The sequence below is a fragment of the Mustela nigripes genome, chromosome 14, assembly GCF_022355385.1.
Source record: "Mustela nigripes isolate SB6536 chromosome 14, MUSNIG.SB6536, whole genome shotgun sequence".
Lineage (NCBI taxonomy): Eukaryota > Metazoa > Chordata > Mammalia > Carnivora > Mustelidae > Mustela > Mustela nigripes.
In genome coordinates, this window is record NC_081570.1 from 47,374,775 (window position 1) to 47,391,551 (window position 16,777).

General features: G+C 46.6%; 1 protein-coding gene and 1 long non-coding RNA gene across 3 annotated transcripts in view; one reads left to right on the forward strand and one right to left on the reverse strand.

The window, feature by feature from the left end:
* Positions 1 to 826: 826 nt before the first annotated feature.
* JUN (Jun proto-oncogene, AP-1 transcription factor subunit) lies at positions 827 to 2,628 on the reverse strand. The gene has a single exon (XM_059374909.1). The coding sequence runs from the start codon at positions 2,590 to 2,592 to the stop codon at positions 1,588 to 1,590; it is 1,005 nt and encodes a 334-aa protein (XP_059230892.1). The 5' UTR covers positions 2,593 to 2,628; the 3' UTR covers positions 827 to 1,587.
* A 2,222-nt stretch (positions 2,629 to 4,850) lies between these two features.
* LOC132001810 (uncharacterized) overlaps positions 4,851 to 16,777 on the forward strand; it is a 31,348-nt gene continuing 19,421 nt past the window's right edge. For both annotated transcript variants that reach the window (XR_009399686.1, XR_009399684.1), the window contains exons 1-2: positions 4,851 to 5,206; positions 11,113 to 11,186. This is a non-coding gene — a long non-coding RNA (uncharacterized LOC132001810). The remainder of the gene's footprint in view (positions 5,207 to 11,112; positions 11,187 to 16,777) is intronic.

Genomic DNA, 16,777 nt, shown 5'->3' on the forward strand with positions numbered 1-16,777 from the left:
AAACTCTAGAAAAACCCCAAATGGTAAACTGCTATTGTAGTAACTTGTCTAAGTATAGGTGTTTGTTTCAGAAAGGGAGAAAAAGAGAGAGAGAGAGAGAGAGAGGCAGTGGAGGAGAAAGAATATTTATGAAGCTGGGAGAATGTTTCATCCAGATTGCAAATCGTGTCGACTCTTCCTAAATTCTTAGCTTCTTAATTACCCAGTAACTTCAGATGGCAGTAACGTTAACCCCAGCAACTGAAAAGAAAAGCTTCAGTGTAGAGCTTGGGAAGAGAAAAGTAGTAAAGGGAAAGGAATTCAAGATCTGTTATTGGTATTTGAATACGTTTATTGTGACAAGAATGCTGTTATAAATATTCATAAGCAAAGACCATCTTTTTTATCGAGGGATTGTTAAGGATTCCAAATTGGAAGGATACATCTTCTGTGAAAATCTGCCACTGTTCCTGATTTGAGAGTAAGCAACTACTCTTAAGTTTCTGCTAACATCACAAATGGTCACAGCACATGCCACTTGGTATAATCCAGATTTGAAAATGGGACTTCCCAGGGGACTGCCTGTCCCTCTTCACCACAACCTCCCTTCCCTCAGTCTCCAGAAGGACCACACTATCCTCTGTAAGCAACCCTATAGATTGCTGGGGGAGGGAAGAGGGTAAGTTGACAAGGGCATCAGCTACAGTTATCTCAAGTCCAGTAGAGAACAGTTTTCACTGCTTGATAGTAAGAAGCACTGAGAGTGAGGTTAGTTGACTCTCCACTTTTTCAACTTCACCTAGATAGGTAATCCATAGATGATGCAGAAAAGAGGTTGTGGGAGGGGTACTTTTCCAATATTTTATTGCATTTTCTTAAATATCCTTTCTGGAATTTTCAGGAACAAAACATAAAAAAATTATATACTTTATTACAAATGGTAAACTCAGAGTGCTCCAAATCTCTTATTTACAAACAACACTGGGCAGGATACCCAAACAAACAAACATGAAATAACTTACAAAGGCATGAAGCTGTTTATTGACAGTAATCAGCTTTCATCAAATTAAAAAATATATATATGTACATACAGTTAAGGAAGGCAGGCCAGAAAGAGTTCATCTGCAGGCTCAGCCTCGCTCTCACAAACCTCCCTCCCGCCTCCCCTCCCCCCACCCCCTCCCCTTTGTGTTCTTAAGGAGTACTACAGAAGCAATCTACAGTCTCTATTGCAGTTTGGAACCCCTCCCCCTCCCCCCCCTTTAATACTGAATGAGATCGAATGTTAGGTCCATGCAGTTCTTGGTCAATGTTAAAGAAAAGTCTAACGTTCTGTTCGTGCGGGGACAGCCCGTCCGCAAAGCGGGGCAGCCCGCAGGCAGCCGCTCCCTGGCCCCATGCCAAGGGAGGGCGCGCCAAGTCCTTCCCACTCGTGCACACTGGGGGCGCCGTCAGGACGCCGCCCAGTCCAACTTGGATACCCTTGGCTTTAGTCCTTGGACACTTCTTTTCTGTCTCTCTCGCTCTCTCAACTTGTCAAGTTCTCAAGTCTGTCTCTCTGTGTAATTTTTTTTTTTCTGTTGTCCCTCAGCCCCCGACAGTCTCTCTTCAAAACGTTTGCAACTGCTGCGTTAGCATGAGTTGGCACCCACTGTTAACGTGGTTCATGACTTTCTGTTTAAGCTGTGCCACCTGTTCCCTGAGCATGTTGGCCGTGGACGCCAGCTCCGAGTTCTGCGCTTTCAAGGTTTTCACTTTTTCCTCCAGGCGGGCGATCCTCTCCAGCTTCCTTTTCCGGCACTTGGAGGCAGCTATGCGGTTCCTCATGCGCTTCCTCTCTGCCTTGATCCTCTCCTGCGACTCCATGTCGATGGGGGACAGGGGCGGCGTTTCCCCGGGCATCTCGGGCACTGTCTGCGGCTCCTCCTTCAAGGCCTGCAGCCGCGGGTGCTGCACGGGGAGCTGCTGGGGCAGGTGGTGCGGCGGCTGCGGGGGCTGCTGCTGCTGCTGGGGTTGCGCGGGAAAGGCCAGGCCGGCAGCGCCGTAGGAGGGCGCCCCGCCGCCGCCGCTCAGCGCGCCCGGGTTGAAGTTGCTGAGGTTGGCGTAGACCGGCGGCTCGCTGTGCAGGCTGGCACTGAAGCCGCCGCTGCCGCTGCCACCCGCCGCCGAGGCCACCGCCGGAGCCACCATGCCCGCCCCGCTGACCGGCTGCGCTGCCGACGTGACGCTGGGCAGCGTGTTCTGGCTGTGCAGTTCGGCCAGGGCGCGCACGAAACCCTCGGCGAAGCCCTCCTGCTCGTCTGTCACGTTCTTGGGGCACAAGAACTGCGTGGGGGTCGGCGTGGTGGTGATGTGCCCGTTGCTGGACTGGATTATCAGGCGCTCCAGCTCGGGCGAGGCTAGCTTGAGCAGCCCCACGTCGGGCGAGGTGAGGAGGTCCGAGTTCTTTGCCCGGAGGTGCGGCTTCAGGCTACCCACCGGGTCGGCCAGATTCAGGGTCATACTCTGTTTCAGGATCTTGGGGTTACTGTAGCCGTAGGCGCCGCTCTCAGACTGGAGGAACGAGGCATTCAGGGCATCGTCGTAGAAGGTCGTTTCCATCTTTGCAGTCATAGAACAGTCCGTCACTTCACGTGGGGTTAGTTTGGGCTGCGCGCAGAAGTTTCGGGGCCGCAACAGCGCGCTGGCGAGCGGGGGACACCCGCGCCTCCCGGGGCCCTGGGCAAGGAAAGTTTCTCGAGAGGCGCGCGCACCCGCCGGCTGTCCTCCCCCCTGCGCCCTGCTCACCAGCTCGCTCCCCAGGCGCTCAGGTTTCAGGTGCCGCCCGCACTCTTGTCAGCTCGCGCGCGCAGCCCGGCTTTGAAAAGTCGCGGTCACTCACGGAGCGCTCTCGGGCGCAGCGGTTCCTGGCAGCCGGCGGACGAATGCGCTTCCCGGCGACAGCGGCCTTCCCGGCGGCAGCAGTCAGCACCGATCCCGCTGTGGCCGGGCCGGCGGCGGGTCTCCGCCGCCCCAACGCCGACGACTGTCCCCTCCTCCGCTGCGAGGGGGAGGCGGCACCTGGCAGCCGCGGCTCGCGCTCGCCCAAGTTCAGCAACCGGTGCGAGAGAAGCTGAGCGCACGTCCCTCCTCGGTCTCCTCTCTCCGCCGCCTTCTCGCCTTCACCGCCGCCGCCACAGCTTCACGCGCAGCGAAGCTTTGCAAAAGTTCGCTCCGGGACCCGGGCCACTTGTCCCCTGTCCTCCTGGCCAGGAAAGTTCTTGGCCGCTGCAGCCGCTCTCCGGACTTCCCCGGACGGACTGCCGCCTCGCTCCGCGCTGTCAGCAGCTCCCGGGCAGCGGGGCTCTCCTCCTGGGGGCGGCTGGAGAAGGGGCTCTCCGGACGCTCCCCAAAACACCAGCCCCGGAGCCACAGGCGCTAGCTCTGGGCAGTTGGTGAGAAAACAGAAAAGAAAATAGGATTTGCAGCTCGGACTCCACTGCTGTCTTGCCTGCCTGTGTCTGCCTGTCTCCCTGAGTCCGCGCACCTCCACTCCCGCCTCGGTGGTTCAGCCACACTCCGTGCAACTCTGAACCCTTATCCAGCCCCAGCTCAACACTTATCTGCTACCAGTCAACCCCTAAAAATAGCCCATGATGTCACCCCAAGGCCTTCCCATTGGCTCGCGTCGCTCGCAAGGGGGCGGGCCCGCCCGTCGCCATGGAGACCCCACCCTAGAAGATTCTTCTCTAGACCCGCGGAGGCTCACGGGATGAGGTAATGCTCCGCTGCCCTCCTACAGTTGGGCCCTTCTTTCTCCTCCTCCCCCTCCCCCTCCCGCGCGATTCGCGCGGGGCTCTTTCCCCTCCCCTCCCCGGCGCGTCTTTCCCGGCCCGCCCGGTGCATTGTGGGCTGACGTCTTGGGGTTTGACTGTCTAGTGACGGTGGCTACAGCGAGTCGGGTGGACGCGGGCTCTCGCAGCCTCTGACCCAGGCGGGCTCAAGTTCAGGGCTTGGGCGGGAATGCAGGGGACTCAGGCACCCGGAAGGCTCGGAAACCGGGCCAGGTGTCTGGGGCTGAGAGCGCTGAGTGTGGGGTATTTCCCCACTTGGGGTGCTCGCTATTATCCACCGGCACTTCGCCGCCTTGTGGGGCAGGAGGCTGTTCGCTCGGGTGTGTGCCCCCCCGCACTTCCGGGGGGCGGGAGCACCGCCCTTAAGGTGGTTCTGTTAAGTCCCCTGTGGGGGCGAGTGAAAGTGGGCTTAAGTTTAGGGGCGGTCTTGGGAGAGCGGGCCCCCCAAGTTGAGGACGCTGCAAAGTTTGTCTCCTGGTCAAGTTCACGAGCGATCGTCCGCGCTGCTGTTTGGCTGAGCCCAGAAGCCAAGTGATTTGCATTGCTCGAAACTCGGTGCTCAGCGAAGTCTGCGTTGCACCCCCACTGCACCTTCCAGACCATGGGAGAAAGGGTGCGCGCGCTCAGTTTTGCCTTGATGGGGAAGTTTTTCTATAGGGGGTAGAATTAGGCGGCAACTCAGCTTCCAGTTGTGAATGCGCGTTTAGGGAATCCGAAACTTGGGGAACCCCGGTGATCGTCTGCTACCCGCCCCCGCACAACATGCAACCATAGTTCACAAACACACGCGCGCGCGCGCGCGCGCGCACACACACACACACACACACACACACACACACACACACACCACCTCCCGTCCTGATTTGTTTACAGGAAAACAAGTCCGAGAGCGTCAGATAACTCAGAAAAAAGTCACGCAGCGAGTCAGGGGTAGTGACCAGGATTTAAGATCTCTCCGCTCCGGGCCAGGTGGTGGGCCCATATCCTGGGTAGCCTCTAGGAAGCGCTAGACCCATATAAGTGGTTCCTTTTCTGCGGTTATTTTCTCCTCCTCCTACCCCGCAGCCCTTAGGGACAAAAGTGTATGGCGGAAGGAATATCCAAATCGGGGATCGTGGGTTCTCGCGTGCCCAGCGCTGCCACGGTGTGAAGTGACCGAATTGCCGAACTTCTCTTGAATTCGTTCAGGTCTGCAAGTGTGGCCGGTGAGACCCAACTCACTGGGCTGAGCTAGTGGAACATCGTCGCCTCCAGGGCCAGGAGGTGGTCACCGAACAAACCCCTTTTCTACCCTCCTTCGGAGTTTCCCAGAACCTCGATGAAATGCGGAATATAAGTGTGACTTGGCAGAACCAGGTGTCCTTACCCCTGTGAGGAGCGGTGAGGAGAGGAAGGTGAGGGAGCAAAGGGTCAGAAGTCAGCACTTTCCCGGACCTCCTGTGGAGGACTGGGGTTTGAAGTCAGACTTGCTGCAATTTGTGTTCCCAGATTCTAATTTTGGCTTTTCAGCTTCTGAACTTAGGGGGAATTCAGCCTTGGGTTTATAGCCCAGAGCTTTATGGTATTTGTGGCTTTGAGAGTTTAGATTCAAGGGCCCAACAGCAGCTGGTGTCAGAAATCTTGACAACTTTTCTTCACCCCACGCACTCACCTCTTCTTCCCTCCTGCAGCAGAGGGAAACTGAGCAGCTCCTGTGAGCCAGGCACTGAGCTGCGGTGGGGGGATAGAGTGATGACAAGACCCAGTTATTTCCCTTGAGGAGGGAACATTCTCTATTCTGTTGCCCTGAATCATTTTCTTTTGTAATCACGGAGCTGACGTTCTTAATAATTTTTTATGTTAACGGCAATAAAAATAAATGTAATGTATTAAACACCTACCACCAGCCAGGCATTTACCTGAGCTATTTAAATATGCTGTTTCTCCTCACAACCATCTCTAGGTACGTGTATTTTTATTTGGATCTAACATATGAGGAACTAGGTTCAGAGAGGTTAAGGCTCTTGCTTAGGTCACACAGCTGGAAATTAACCTCAGGTCTTTGTTCCATTCCCTTGGATCTGTTCTGCTCTGGAAGACTTTCTTAAGTATTGGGTGTCTGTAGGGGAATGGCACTTGGACGGTGGGATAGAACTAATTACCATGTCTGATCCTCTGGAACTCCTTTCAGAGCTCCTGTATTTGGAAACTTTAAGACTTAGGACTTTGTGTGTGTAAGTATATATATACACACATCTTTTGCCCAAGGGTTCTGTGTGTTTCTCTCTGCCTTATGTGGTTTAGTAGGCTTATTTTCTTCTTATGTTGAGAAATAGAATATTTTATCCAAAAAATAGCAGATCTGTTCATGTTAACACCACTGCTTGGAAACCTTCATGGCTTTCCCTTATGACCAGGAAAGAGTTCAGAGACCTTGGCTTGAGAGGGGGGGCTCCTTTCCTACGCTCACTCCTGCTCTCCTGCCTCCTCTCTCACTTCCAGAATCAGTCAGGACAGGCTGGGCTATGCTGCTCTAACGAACAAGCCAGACATCTCAGTGGCTTACCCCAGGGGAAGTTTATTTCTTGTTCATGCTACATGTCCCCGCTCAAGGTCTGCAGGGGAGTTCTGCTCACCATGGACACTTGAGGACTTGGACTGAAGAAGGCTTTGTCTTGACACGTACTTCTCATTACTCTCTTGGCTGGAGGAGACAAGGCAGCAGACCATTCACTAGCTCTCGAAGCATCCACCTGAAAGTGACACACTGAGTTTTTGCTTGGGTATCACTGGTCAAAGCAAGTCATGTGGCTACCGCCTAATTTTAAATCTCTGCAATTCTGCCGAGTATCTTAAAGGGAGAGAGCCAGGACTATTTGGAGAACAACACTAATGACTCTAACAGTCTCTTTTCTGCTCACCAAATGTTTGGCTTACTGTCTTCCCACAGACAGAATTTTCTCATTCTTTCCTCAGGGGGGACAATCCTAAAGATTTATCAAGTCACAGTGTGTCAAGCTCACTTTCCAGGTTCTGGGTGATTCGTAGTAGACTCTGTATCAGCTCCAGATGTGACCTTTTTTCTAAATGCAAGACGTCTCTCCTGTGTACCCTCAAGATGGACCAGTGACAGGCTAACTGCCATGGGCACGCTGTTTGGAAAATGAAGGAATGGGAAACCACAGTAGACACCAGTCCACTAAGCAGACATGTTGAGGATGCCCCCCCCCCCAATCCAACACCCTTATTAGACACTGGGGTAGCTGCCTTATCCACTGCTTTCTGTGACCTCTGGCTTTGCTCTCTGAGAAAGTCTTCCTTTTCTATATCTGAAGAGGGCATAGGGAAATATGTTTTAAAATATGCCTTTAAAAATTGGGGAAGGTACAGAGTGATATTAAGTTTTGAATAAGGTCTCCTATTTTATCCAGGCTGATGTGCTTTTGGCAGTATAACTCTCACAAAAATGTGGGCTTCTTATCTGTTCGATTCCAGGCGTTCCATGAGCTAATAACCACAACTGATTCTTTCCCAGACCTACTTCCATGTTTTGCTGTATATCTTTGCTTTCTTGCTTTCTTGCCTGCTGGTATCTCTCTCTCATTCATTGTCCCTCACTTGTCCTCTCTCTCCTGACTTGGTTTTGTGCACTTTGGGTTTTCTGGACTTTGGTGGGAGAATGATACTTTTCCTCCCTTTTCCAAAGCCATTTGTTCAATTGTGAACATATGCTGCATAATATCTTCATTCATCCAGAAATTATAACAATAGGTTTGAGGCCATACCCTTGACTTGAGACATACTTCAAGGCTGATTTTAATTGGCTTTTTTTTTTTAATTTTTTATTTTTGCTGAAAACATGCCATAATTTTATATTTTACTGGTTGAAACTGAGAAACAGTAACCTCTTTGAACCCTACAAATCTTTGAATTTATAGATTGTCCCTACTTGAATGTCTCTTTACAAACTGGGCAAATCTTCTCTGAGCTCATCTCTTTTTTGTAATAAGTTTACAAATGTATCCAACAACTACCAACACAAGCTATTAACATTCTGTTTTACAGTCTCTTGGTTTATTCATTAGGTTCATCATATGTCTTCTGCATTATCACAGGTAATATGCTCACCAAATAGATCACCATCCTTTTAGCTTTGAATAGGTGTTCTTAGTTATTGCCTTCTAAATGAATGTTTACTTTTATTTGTTGTTGTTATTACATGACTGTGTATTTCAGTTCTAATTTTTAGATCAGTCAGGATGGGCTAGGTTTGCCATCATGTTGAACAATTTTAAAATCTCAGTGGTTTGGAGCACCTGGGTGGCTCAGTCAATTAAGCCTCCAACTCTTGATTTCAGTTCAAGTCATGATCTCAGGGTTGGGAGATCAGGCCCCTGTGAGGTTGAGCCCTGTGTCAAGCCTGGTGTGAAGCCCCATGTGGAACCTCATGTTGAGCCTCATGTTGGGCTCCATGCTCAATGGGGAGTCTGGTTCTCTCCCTCTTTCTCTTTCTTCTTCTGCCCTTCCATCCAATGGTGTTCTCTCTCTCTCTCTCTCAAAAAATAAATAAATAAACAAAATCTTTAAAATCTCAGTGGCTTAACAAAAAAACTTTGTTTCTGGCTCATACTCCATGTTTAAGGTCAGAAGCCTTTTGCTCAATGTACTCATTTAGAGGCTGAATCTGAAGAAGGTTTCTTCTTGATAAATGCCTCCACAATCCTCCCAATCACCTCAACAGAGGAAAGAAAGCATGATGATTTCACATTGGCAATGAAGGTCCCTCCCAGAAATGACACACATTATTTGCATGTCCATATTATTGGCCAAAAACAAGTCACATGACCCCGTTTTACTTGAAGGGTGCAAGAAAATGCAATCCTACCATGTGTCTGGAAGTCAAGAGCTGGAAATGGACAACCACGTGTAGCCTAGGTTACACTATGGTAACAATCCAAAAATCTTACGGGATGACAACCAAATAATTATTTTTCATTCATACTGTGTGTGCATTATGAGTTGGCTGTGTCTCTGTTTCACATAATATCACCATTTCTCTAGGAAACTTTCTCAAACATTGCTGATTGTCATGGCAAAGAGAAAAGAGCCCAGTACTTAAAGCTTCTGCTGAGAGCAGTTTGCATTGTCAAGCCTGACGTCAGTGGGGCTGGGCAGCAAGTATTTGCAAAGAGTAATTCAGTCTACCATACCTACTACACGGGGTCTCAGCTACCCTAAACTTTTTCAATTCCTCTAATGTTTTTATGTCTTTCCATTTCATTTTATCCTTAATCAAAATGCCACCTAGCAAACTCCTACTTCCCCCTCAAGACCCTGCTCCAGTAATTGTTCCCTCTGAAGCTTTCTGTTACCCCCTCTCCCACCCTGCACTCAAATAGTTATTATTTTCTTTGGCTCTCACCCTACTGGGTACACCCCTGAAGCAGAGAATGTCTATCATGTAGATGTCTTCTTACATTCCTGACTCCAAATCCAGGAACTGTGTCTAATTCATTTAATAAAGTATTAAATTATTATTAATAGAGTATTAAATTAAATTATTGTTATTTTTTTCTAAATCATTTTTGTATCTCTGATGCTTAATGCAGTACCTGGCATGTGGGAGATTAGGAGGTGCTCAATAAATGCGTATTAGTGAATTTTTTAAAAAGTAGCCTTTTCTATAATGGAATTAAGGGTGTATTTTAATAGATAGTAATAATACTTTGTTTTAATACATAAAAATTGAGACATATCAAACTCCCCTGCTGAAACCTCCTTAAATGCATCCTACTGGATTTGGGATGACAAATTCTTAACCTTACCTTTTAAGATCTCACCTTATCTGGGCTATACCACCTTTCCAACTATTTTGTAGGCATACTGGGTGTGACTTTATCAGTCAAGGTAGCCTGGGTTCTACTACAGTAACAAAACAAACAAAAATCTTGGTGACTTAAGACAAAATATATATATATATATATATATATATATATATATATATATATTTCTTGCTCCTGCTCCATATCCATCAAGGGTTGGCAGGGCTTCTGATCACATTGCCTTTTCTGGGACCCAGCCTAATGTAGCACCTACTTTCAGGAACATTACAGATCTCGTGGTAGACAGAAAGAAGCTTTGAAGGGTCTTGGCCAGGCAGTTAAATTCCTTTGCCAGAGAATGTACCAGGTCTCTTCTCGAAATTCACTGGTTAAAACTAGTCTCATGCCCACTCCCTCATCCCCCTTAACCCTCCACCCCTAGCCACTGGGAGACCAGGAAGTACAGTCCAATTGGCCTGGAAGACAGAGAGCTATCCATACTTGGTAACCAGCCCTGATGACAGCCGCACTGGACTTCTTCAGTTCCTCAAACAAGATAAACTATTTCTTGCCTAAGAACCTTTATATTAGCCCTCCCACTTCTTCCCTGTTGTTTGGTCAATTTCTATTTCCTTTGGATGTTGGCTTTAATGACACTTGAAGAGGCTTGCTTTCATACTGCGCCCTTCCCCCATCTAAATTACATTCCCCTCTTACACTTTCTCGTAAGTCTGTTTTTTCTTTATAGCGGTTGGGAACTCAGGAATGTAATAAATAACACTCTTTCCCTCTTGAGCTCAGAACCAGCTGGAAGTTAGATATAGGAGTCAGATGAATGGAGATCACAGTGTTATTCTGATAGAGGAGAGATCGCAGGGCTTGGCAGGCACAACGAGTTTCCCAGCGCTTTACTCGGAATTAAACTTATCTGCGGGTCCCTGGCGGAGGTGGGCACTTGCAAGCCACTTCCAGATAGACAGTGTGCGTACATTCTGTGGACAAATTCATTCTGAAAAGACAGAGCAGTGGCTGGGGTGGGCATTCTGGGTCTTTCTTCTGACTTCAGCAATCAGATAATCCACACCTTTCTCATGGGAAGGAAATATGGGATGGAGAAAGTGGGTAAGAAATTACTCTAGCGAATATCCCCTCATGGAAAGCTGAAGCCAGGGAACCGGAGATTTCTTTGTAACAACAGAATTTACCTACATGGGTTATTCCATATTTCTTTATGTGTTATTTTAAGATCTGTTTTGCCTAAAAGAGGCAGGATAGGCATTCCTTGTCTTCACTGAACCCACAGCATTTAGTACAGTGCTTGGCACAGAGGGTGCTCATTAAGTCTTTGTCATATGTCAGAGCCCCTGTGGAAGTCCTTCTCTTGGATCAACTCTCCGCAAAATTCATTCTTATGTGCTTGAGACTGATTTCCAATTTTGGAATGTTTCACTCTCTTCCTCACCCTCCACCTGCTTTTTTTTTTTTTTTTTTCTCCCCAGATTGTCAGCTTGGAAATATGCATTCATGTCACAATTGGAGTAAGGAGGCAGAAATGAAGAAAATTGAAATACAAGTAAGTGAACTGAGTCATTGGAGAGCATGCACAGACTAGGTTTTGATCAAGGAGGAATGCGTAATGGCTGTGCACACCGTCGTCCTTCTGGTGACTTAATTTCAGCATTCAGAACTTCCACAAAACTTTTGGGATCATAAAGTGGAAGTCATCCCTTTCCCAGTGCAGGAATCCCTTTGGCAGCATCTTCACTTGCTTACGTACTTCTGGTGATACTCAGGGCTGGGCAGTGGTAATTTTGCTGAATGCTGGTCGTTGGACCTCATTGGGAGCACTGTGGGCATGAAACTGTGGAAGGCACTTTTGGCCAAACAGAGCTGAGAGACGGTCAAATGGTGAGAAGCCCCAAGCTATGTCCCATGGAGAAGAGTTGAAGGAACGGAGCATTTATTTTTTTATTTTTTTTTTACCCGGCGGGGAGAATAAGTGACTGTGAGAGCGTAATAGAGGTCTTCAAGTAGTTGTGCAAATGTCTCATGGGAAGGTTGACTTAGTCTGTAATGAAGGCAATGGTTAGAGATTAGAGAGGAAAACTCTCAATATTTAAAGGAGAAATTTCTGAAGTCATAGTTAATTATCAATGGGATAGTTGCCTTAAAAGTGGAATTAAAGGGGTGTCTGGGTGGCTCAGTGGGTTAAAGCCTCTGCCTTTGGCTCAGGTCATGATCCCAGGGTCCTGGAATTGAGCCCCGCATCAGAGTCTCTGCTTAGCTGGGAGCCTGCTTCTTCCTCTCTCTCTGCCTGTCTCTCTGCCTACTTGTGATCTCTGTCTGTCAAATAAATAAAATCTTAAAAAAAAAAAAAAAAGTGGAATCGAGGGCTATCCATTCAATACAAATTTGTTGTCTACTCTGTGCCAGATGCTATGCTGGCTTAGTTTATGATAATTCCTACAGAGCACATAGTAGCTTGTAGTAATCATAACTTTATTTTCAAGTTCATAAAAACTACCTCTAAGTATTCTCTTTAAGAATTTGGCCGGAAGTTGGTCACCAAGTTAGTGGCTTATCAGTTCTGGAATTGACCCTTTATTTGCAAAATCTGAAAGTCTAAGATGATGTTTTCTTAGATCGGTGGTAGTTAGATGGATAGTCTTCTGTCAAGACAACAAGAGTTTTTGGTATTCATAAACTAGAGTTATCTGCACTTGGGATCACTTAAAATACTCTCTGTAATCTGATGGGTGACAAACACTTGTGGCAGAAAAACTGCAAAGTATCCACCAAACTCCTTTTCCTCCTCTGCGCACAGCTGAACTACAGTTCCCGGCCTCCTTTGTAATTAGGAGCGGCCACATGGTTGAGTTTTAGCCAATGCAGAGGGGGTGAAGGGAATGTGTGCTAGGTATAGGCCTGGCTCTGAAAACCATCTCTCCCCATCTCCTGGTTAAGTGTAAGGGACTTACACTTAGAGAAGGACAGAGCCACAGATGGAAGGAGCCTGGGTCTCTGAATGACCACATGGGAGATTGGACACTGACCAGGAGTATTTGCATTCAGTTTTGCCTGAATGGGAAATCAACTGTATTGTGTCGAACCACCGAGATTCGAGAGTACATATGTTAAACTTGCTAGCATCTTCTTCCAACTGGCGCTGCAGGATCTGCTCCGTGGGAGAATAAACGGGAAACTGAAGTTAGGGACTTTGTTCTGCCCTTTCCTGTTTGAAGAGAATTAGTGAGGGAGGCAGAAGTAAAGGACTTAGCCCTTAAATTACATACTGATGCTTCCTGTTGGTAATATTTTCTTCTCATATAATTTATAAACTTCACGAGACATGTGACCGTGTCCTACATCTTCTTCTATATTTAACCTTTTGCAGGATATTTATTGAGAAGTGCCAGGTAGCTTGGGGATTTCAAAAGAAATATAGGTAGCACATTTTGTTAACTGTGTTGTTTATTTATTCAACAATTGTTGAGCATTTACCATGGGCCAGGCACTGGTAAACATTAGCGATCAAAAGCGGCAGTATGTGCTCCCAAGCTGGGGGATAACAAGGGAAATATAATATGGAGGCAAGACGAGTTAAGTATGATGATGCTCTGAGAAAGGGCACAGGATGTTCTGGACTCACACAGAAGAGACATCTCACAAAGGTAGTGGCCAGAGGCTTGTCTTCTAAGGAGGTGATGAATAAATTGAAATGTGAAGGCTGAGGAGGAGTAGCTAGGGGGAGAGGAGTCAGTGGGGAGGGAAAGAGCATTGTAGGATGAGGGAGTGCATGAACAAAGGTCTGACTATGGGGCATGACGATGGGACACGTTTGGAGGGACCTAAGGGTAACCTGGAAAGGGAGAATGGAGAGGATAAGCATGAGAGGAAGGACTTGTAATAAATGCATGCACACATGTATTAAATGCATACAGAAGGCCTTGTACTCTAGGTGTATACATTTACCTAGGAGGACATATGGCTGATAACCCATCAAGATATCAACAGTTGTGAAGTTTGGATAATTTCCATTTTCCTCCTTATGTTTCTCTTTTTGTTTTAAAACTTCCTACTATGCACATGTATTATATGTGTAATTAAAAAAAAAAGTAAATGTTCTTTCTCATCAGTTGTAACTGCTCCTGCTGTCCCTCACTGGATCCTCACGGTGGTTCTCTGAGCAGACAGAGGTCCAGAGCTGATACCCAGGGAAGCTGGAATTAGCTTTCCTAAATTCCTGTTGACTCTACTTTCTCTCCTTTGCACCTGCATTCCCTGCAGTTTTCCAGGTAGTTATGATGGCTTTTCTTGGAAACAGTGACACGAGTGCCGTGTTGCGTGTCTGTGTGTTGGTAGCTGGCAACTTGGTGAAAATGGGTCAACATTCTCATGATTCTGACCTACCTAAGAACCTTCCCACATACAGAGGATGTCCTCAATCTACCGGACAACATCATTAGACTTGTTTTTTTTCTGTGATACCATTGGGTTCCTTGTCCAGTGATTTGGCAGTAAGGGAGAAAGCTACTGATAATTTTAAAAAATGAAGTTAGGGAGGAGATTGTTTTCCCATTATTCTGTCAACCCATGTCTTGATTGATGAGCATGTTGTTGCTTGGTCAGACCAGTGGATGATGAATATTTACAATGAACATCCAAACACTTGAAAGTCTTAAAACACTGTATTAACATTCTCTAAATTAGGTTGTGGTAACAAACCACCACCCAAATCTCAGTCTTTGAACAAATAAGTTTATTTCTTGTGCATGCTACATTTCAGTCATGATTATTTTCTTTTCTTTTCTTTTTTTTTTTTATAATGTTATGTTAGTCACCATATAGTACATCATTAGTTTTTGGTGTAGCATTTCATGATTCATTGCTTGCATATAATACCCAGCGCTCCATGTAATACGTGCCCTCCTTAATGTCCATCACTGGGCTCATCCATCCCCCCAACCCCCTCCCCTCTAAAACCCTCTGTTTGTTTCTCGGAGTCTGCAGTCTCTCACGGTTTGGGCTCTGACTCTGATTCCCCCCACACCTTCATTTTTCCCTTCCTTCTCCCAATGTCCTCCATGTTTTCTTTATGCTCCACAAGTGAGTGAAACCATATGATAATTGACTCTCACTGCTTGACTTCTTTCACTCAGCATAATGTCCTCCAGTCCCGTCCATGTTGATGCAAAAGCTGGGTACTCATGTTTCCCGATGGCTGCGTAATATTCCATTTTCATCATGATTGAGGCCTTAGCTCTTTCTCTGAAACTCAGGCTGAAGTGGTAGCCCCCTGTCTGAAATATTGTCGTGTGTCCTAGAGGGGAGAGAGAGGTAACATCACTAGATAGCTCTAAAGTTTTGCACACTTCCACTCATATCTGATTGGCTAGAGTGAGTCCCATGACTTGACAAGGAAGACTGGCAAATATTTCCATGAACATCTCAACTCTCTGTCAGTTTCTTTATCTACAACAATGGAAATAGGTAAAATAGATTATGGTATATTTAAACCATGGAATATCATGCAGCTAATGAAAAAGTGAGAGAAATGCTTTTAAAAAGTTGAGTTGACCTGGGTCCCTGGGTGCCTTAGTTGCTCAGGTGTCTGCTTCAGGCTCCGGTCATGATCTCAGGGTTCTCCCTGCCGAGTAGAGAGTCTACTTCTCCTGTTCCCTCTGTGCTCTCTCTCTGTCTCACTCTTGCTCTCTCTTTTTTTCTCTAACAAATAAATAAGTAAAATCTTAAAAAAAAAAAAAAAAAGAAAAGAAAAAGGATGAGTTGACCTAAAGAAAAACCTATGATACTCCATTACATGAAGAAAGCAAGCCAAGAGTAATGTGTAAAGCATTGTCACATTTGGCCATACATTAAAAAACAAAAACAAAAACAAAAAAACCCTACACCTGAGATATTTGTTTGCATGAGAATATAAGGAGAAGAGCTAACATTTATTGAGTGTCTACATCATAGGCTCATCACTTTGCTAAGTTTTTTACATGCATTTGCTCATTTAATCCTTGGAAAATCCAAAGAAAGGAATAGAAAGTTCCCATGAAATGATGGCCATCAGCTACTTTCATTGGGGGTGGGATAAAGAGATTGCACTTATATTTAAAAGTGTATGATTTCTGTACATTTTTCCTGGTCACAATAGGTGGATTAATTGACTTTTGTCATGAAACAAATGACCACAAAATGCGAGTGCTATCTAAGGTTAAGTATATTTTTTTCCTGCCTATGGGTCTGCAGGTTAGTTGAGGGGGCTTACACTTCCTAAGGTCCGGGTGGGTGGTCTCTTCTCCCTACTGCACAGGGCTCCCTGGCGGTTTTTGGAGTAGTGATGCCGGCTTCTCCTGGAACTGCTGATCCGAGTACCATACCACGTGTGTTTGTGTGCACCCCGAAGAGTTAGGGTGGGGGACCCAATGCAGGGCCGCTTGATGTGTCTCATTCTGGAACGCATCCTAGAGAGGCAGGTCCTACCAGGGATCTGTTCTTCTCATGGCAGAGGTTGGGGCAAATGGAAACATGGGAAGCTTTTTCAGACCGAGGCTTGAAACCAGTATACTCTCCTTTTGCCCACTTTCTGTTAGCTGAAGCAAGCCACATGGCTAAGTCCAATATTAGTGAACCTGGGAGGTCATGGAGGATATGGAAGGAGGTAGTGAATGTGTGCTGTATAGTCATCTGTGACAATCCACATTCATTGCTTTGTTAGTTACAAAAACAATAACGTGAGGAAAAGAGAATACTTAGCCAGGATGGTTTAAATTGTGTTCAATATATTACAAAGTTGCATTAAGCATTTCTTAAGAATACAAACTCCATATTTACAATTATAATGAGCTTAGTGATGGTCACATGGATGTTTAATTAACCAGGGTACTCATTGCCTAGAAGGGCAGGTAGGCGTTTATACCAGCTTGGCTTATACGGCCTGTGGTGTGATGTTCTAAGCATAATTCAGGGACTTTAATGGCCCTCTGTATGCATCTCTGCTAATTGTGTGGCCATCTGCAGTGCAAGGAGCTTAAATCATGAAATCATAGATTCTTAGAGCAGGAAGGGCTCTGGTGCCCATGGTAGGCAGGTGCCTTCTAACTTACATGGACAGCTGCTTTTGCCAATTATAGTTATTCTTGATTGGGTGTGTCTCAC

Bases quoted from the DNA above. Each gene is read 5' to 3' on its own strand.
- JUN (XM_059374909.1), bottom strand. From the start codon at position 2,592: ATGACTGCAAAGATGGAAACGACCTTCTACGACGATGCCCTGAATGCC.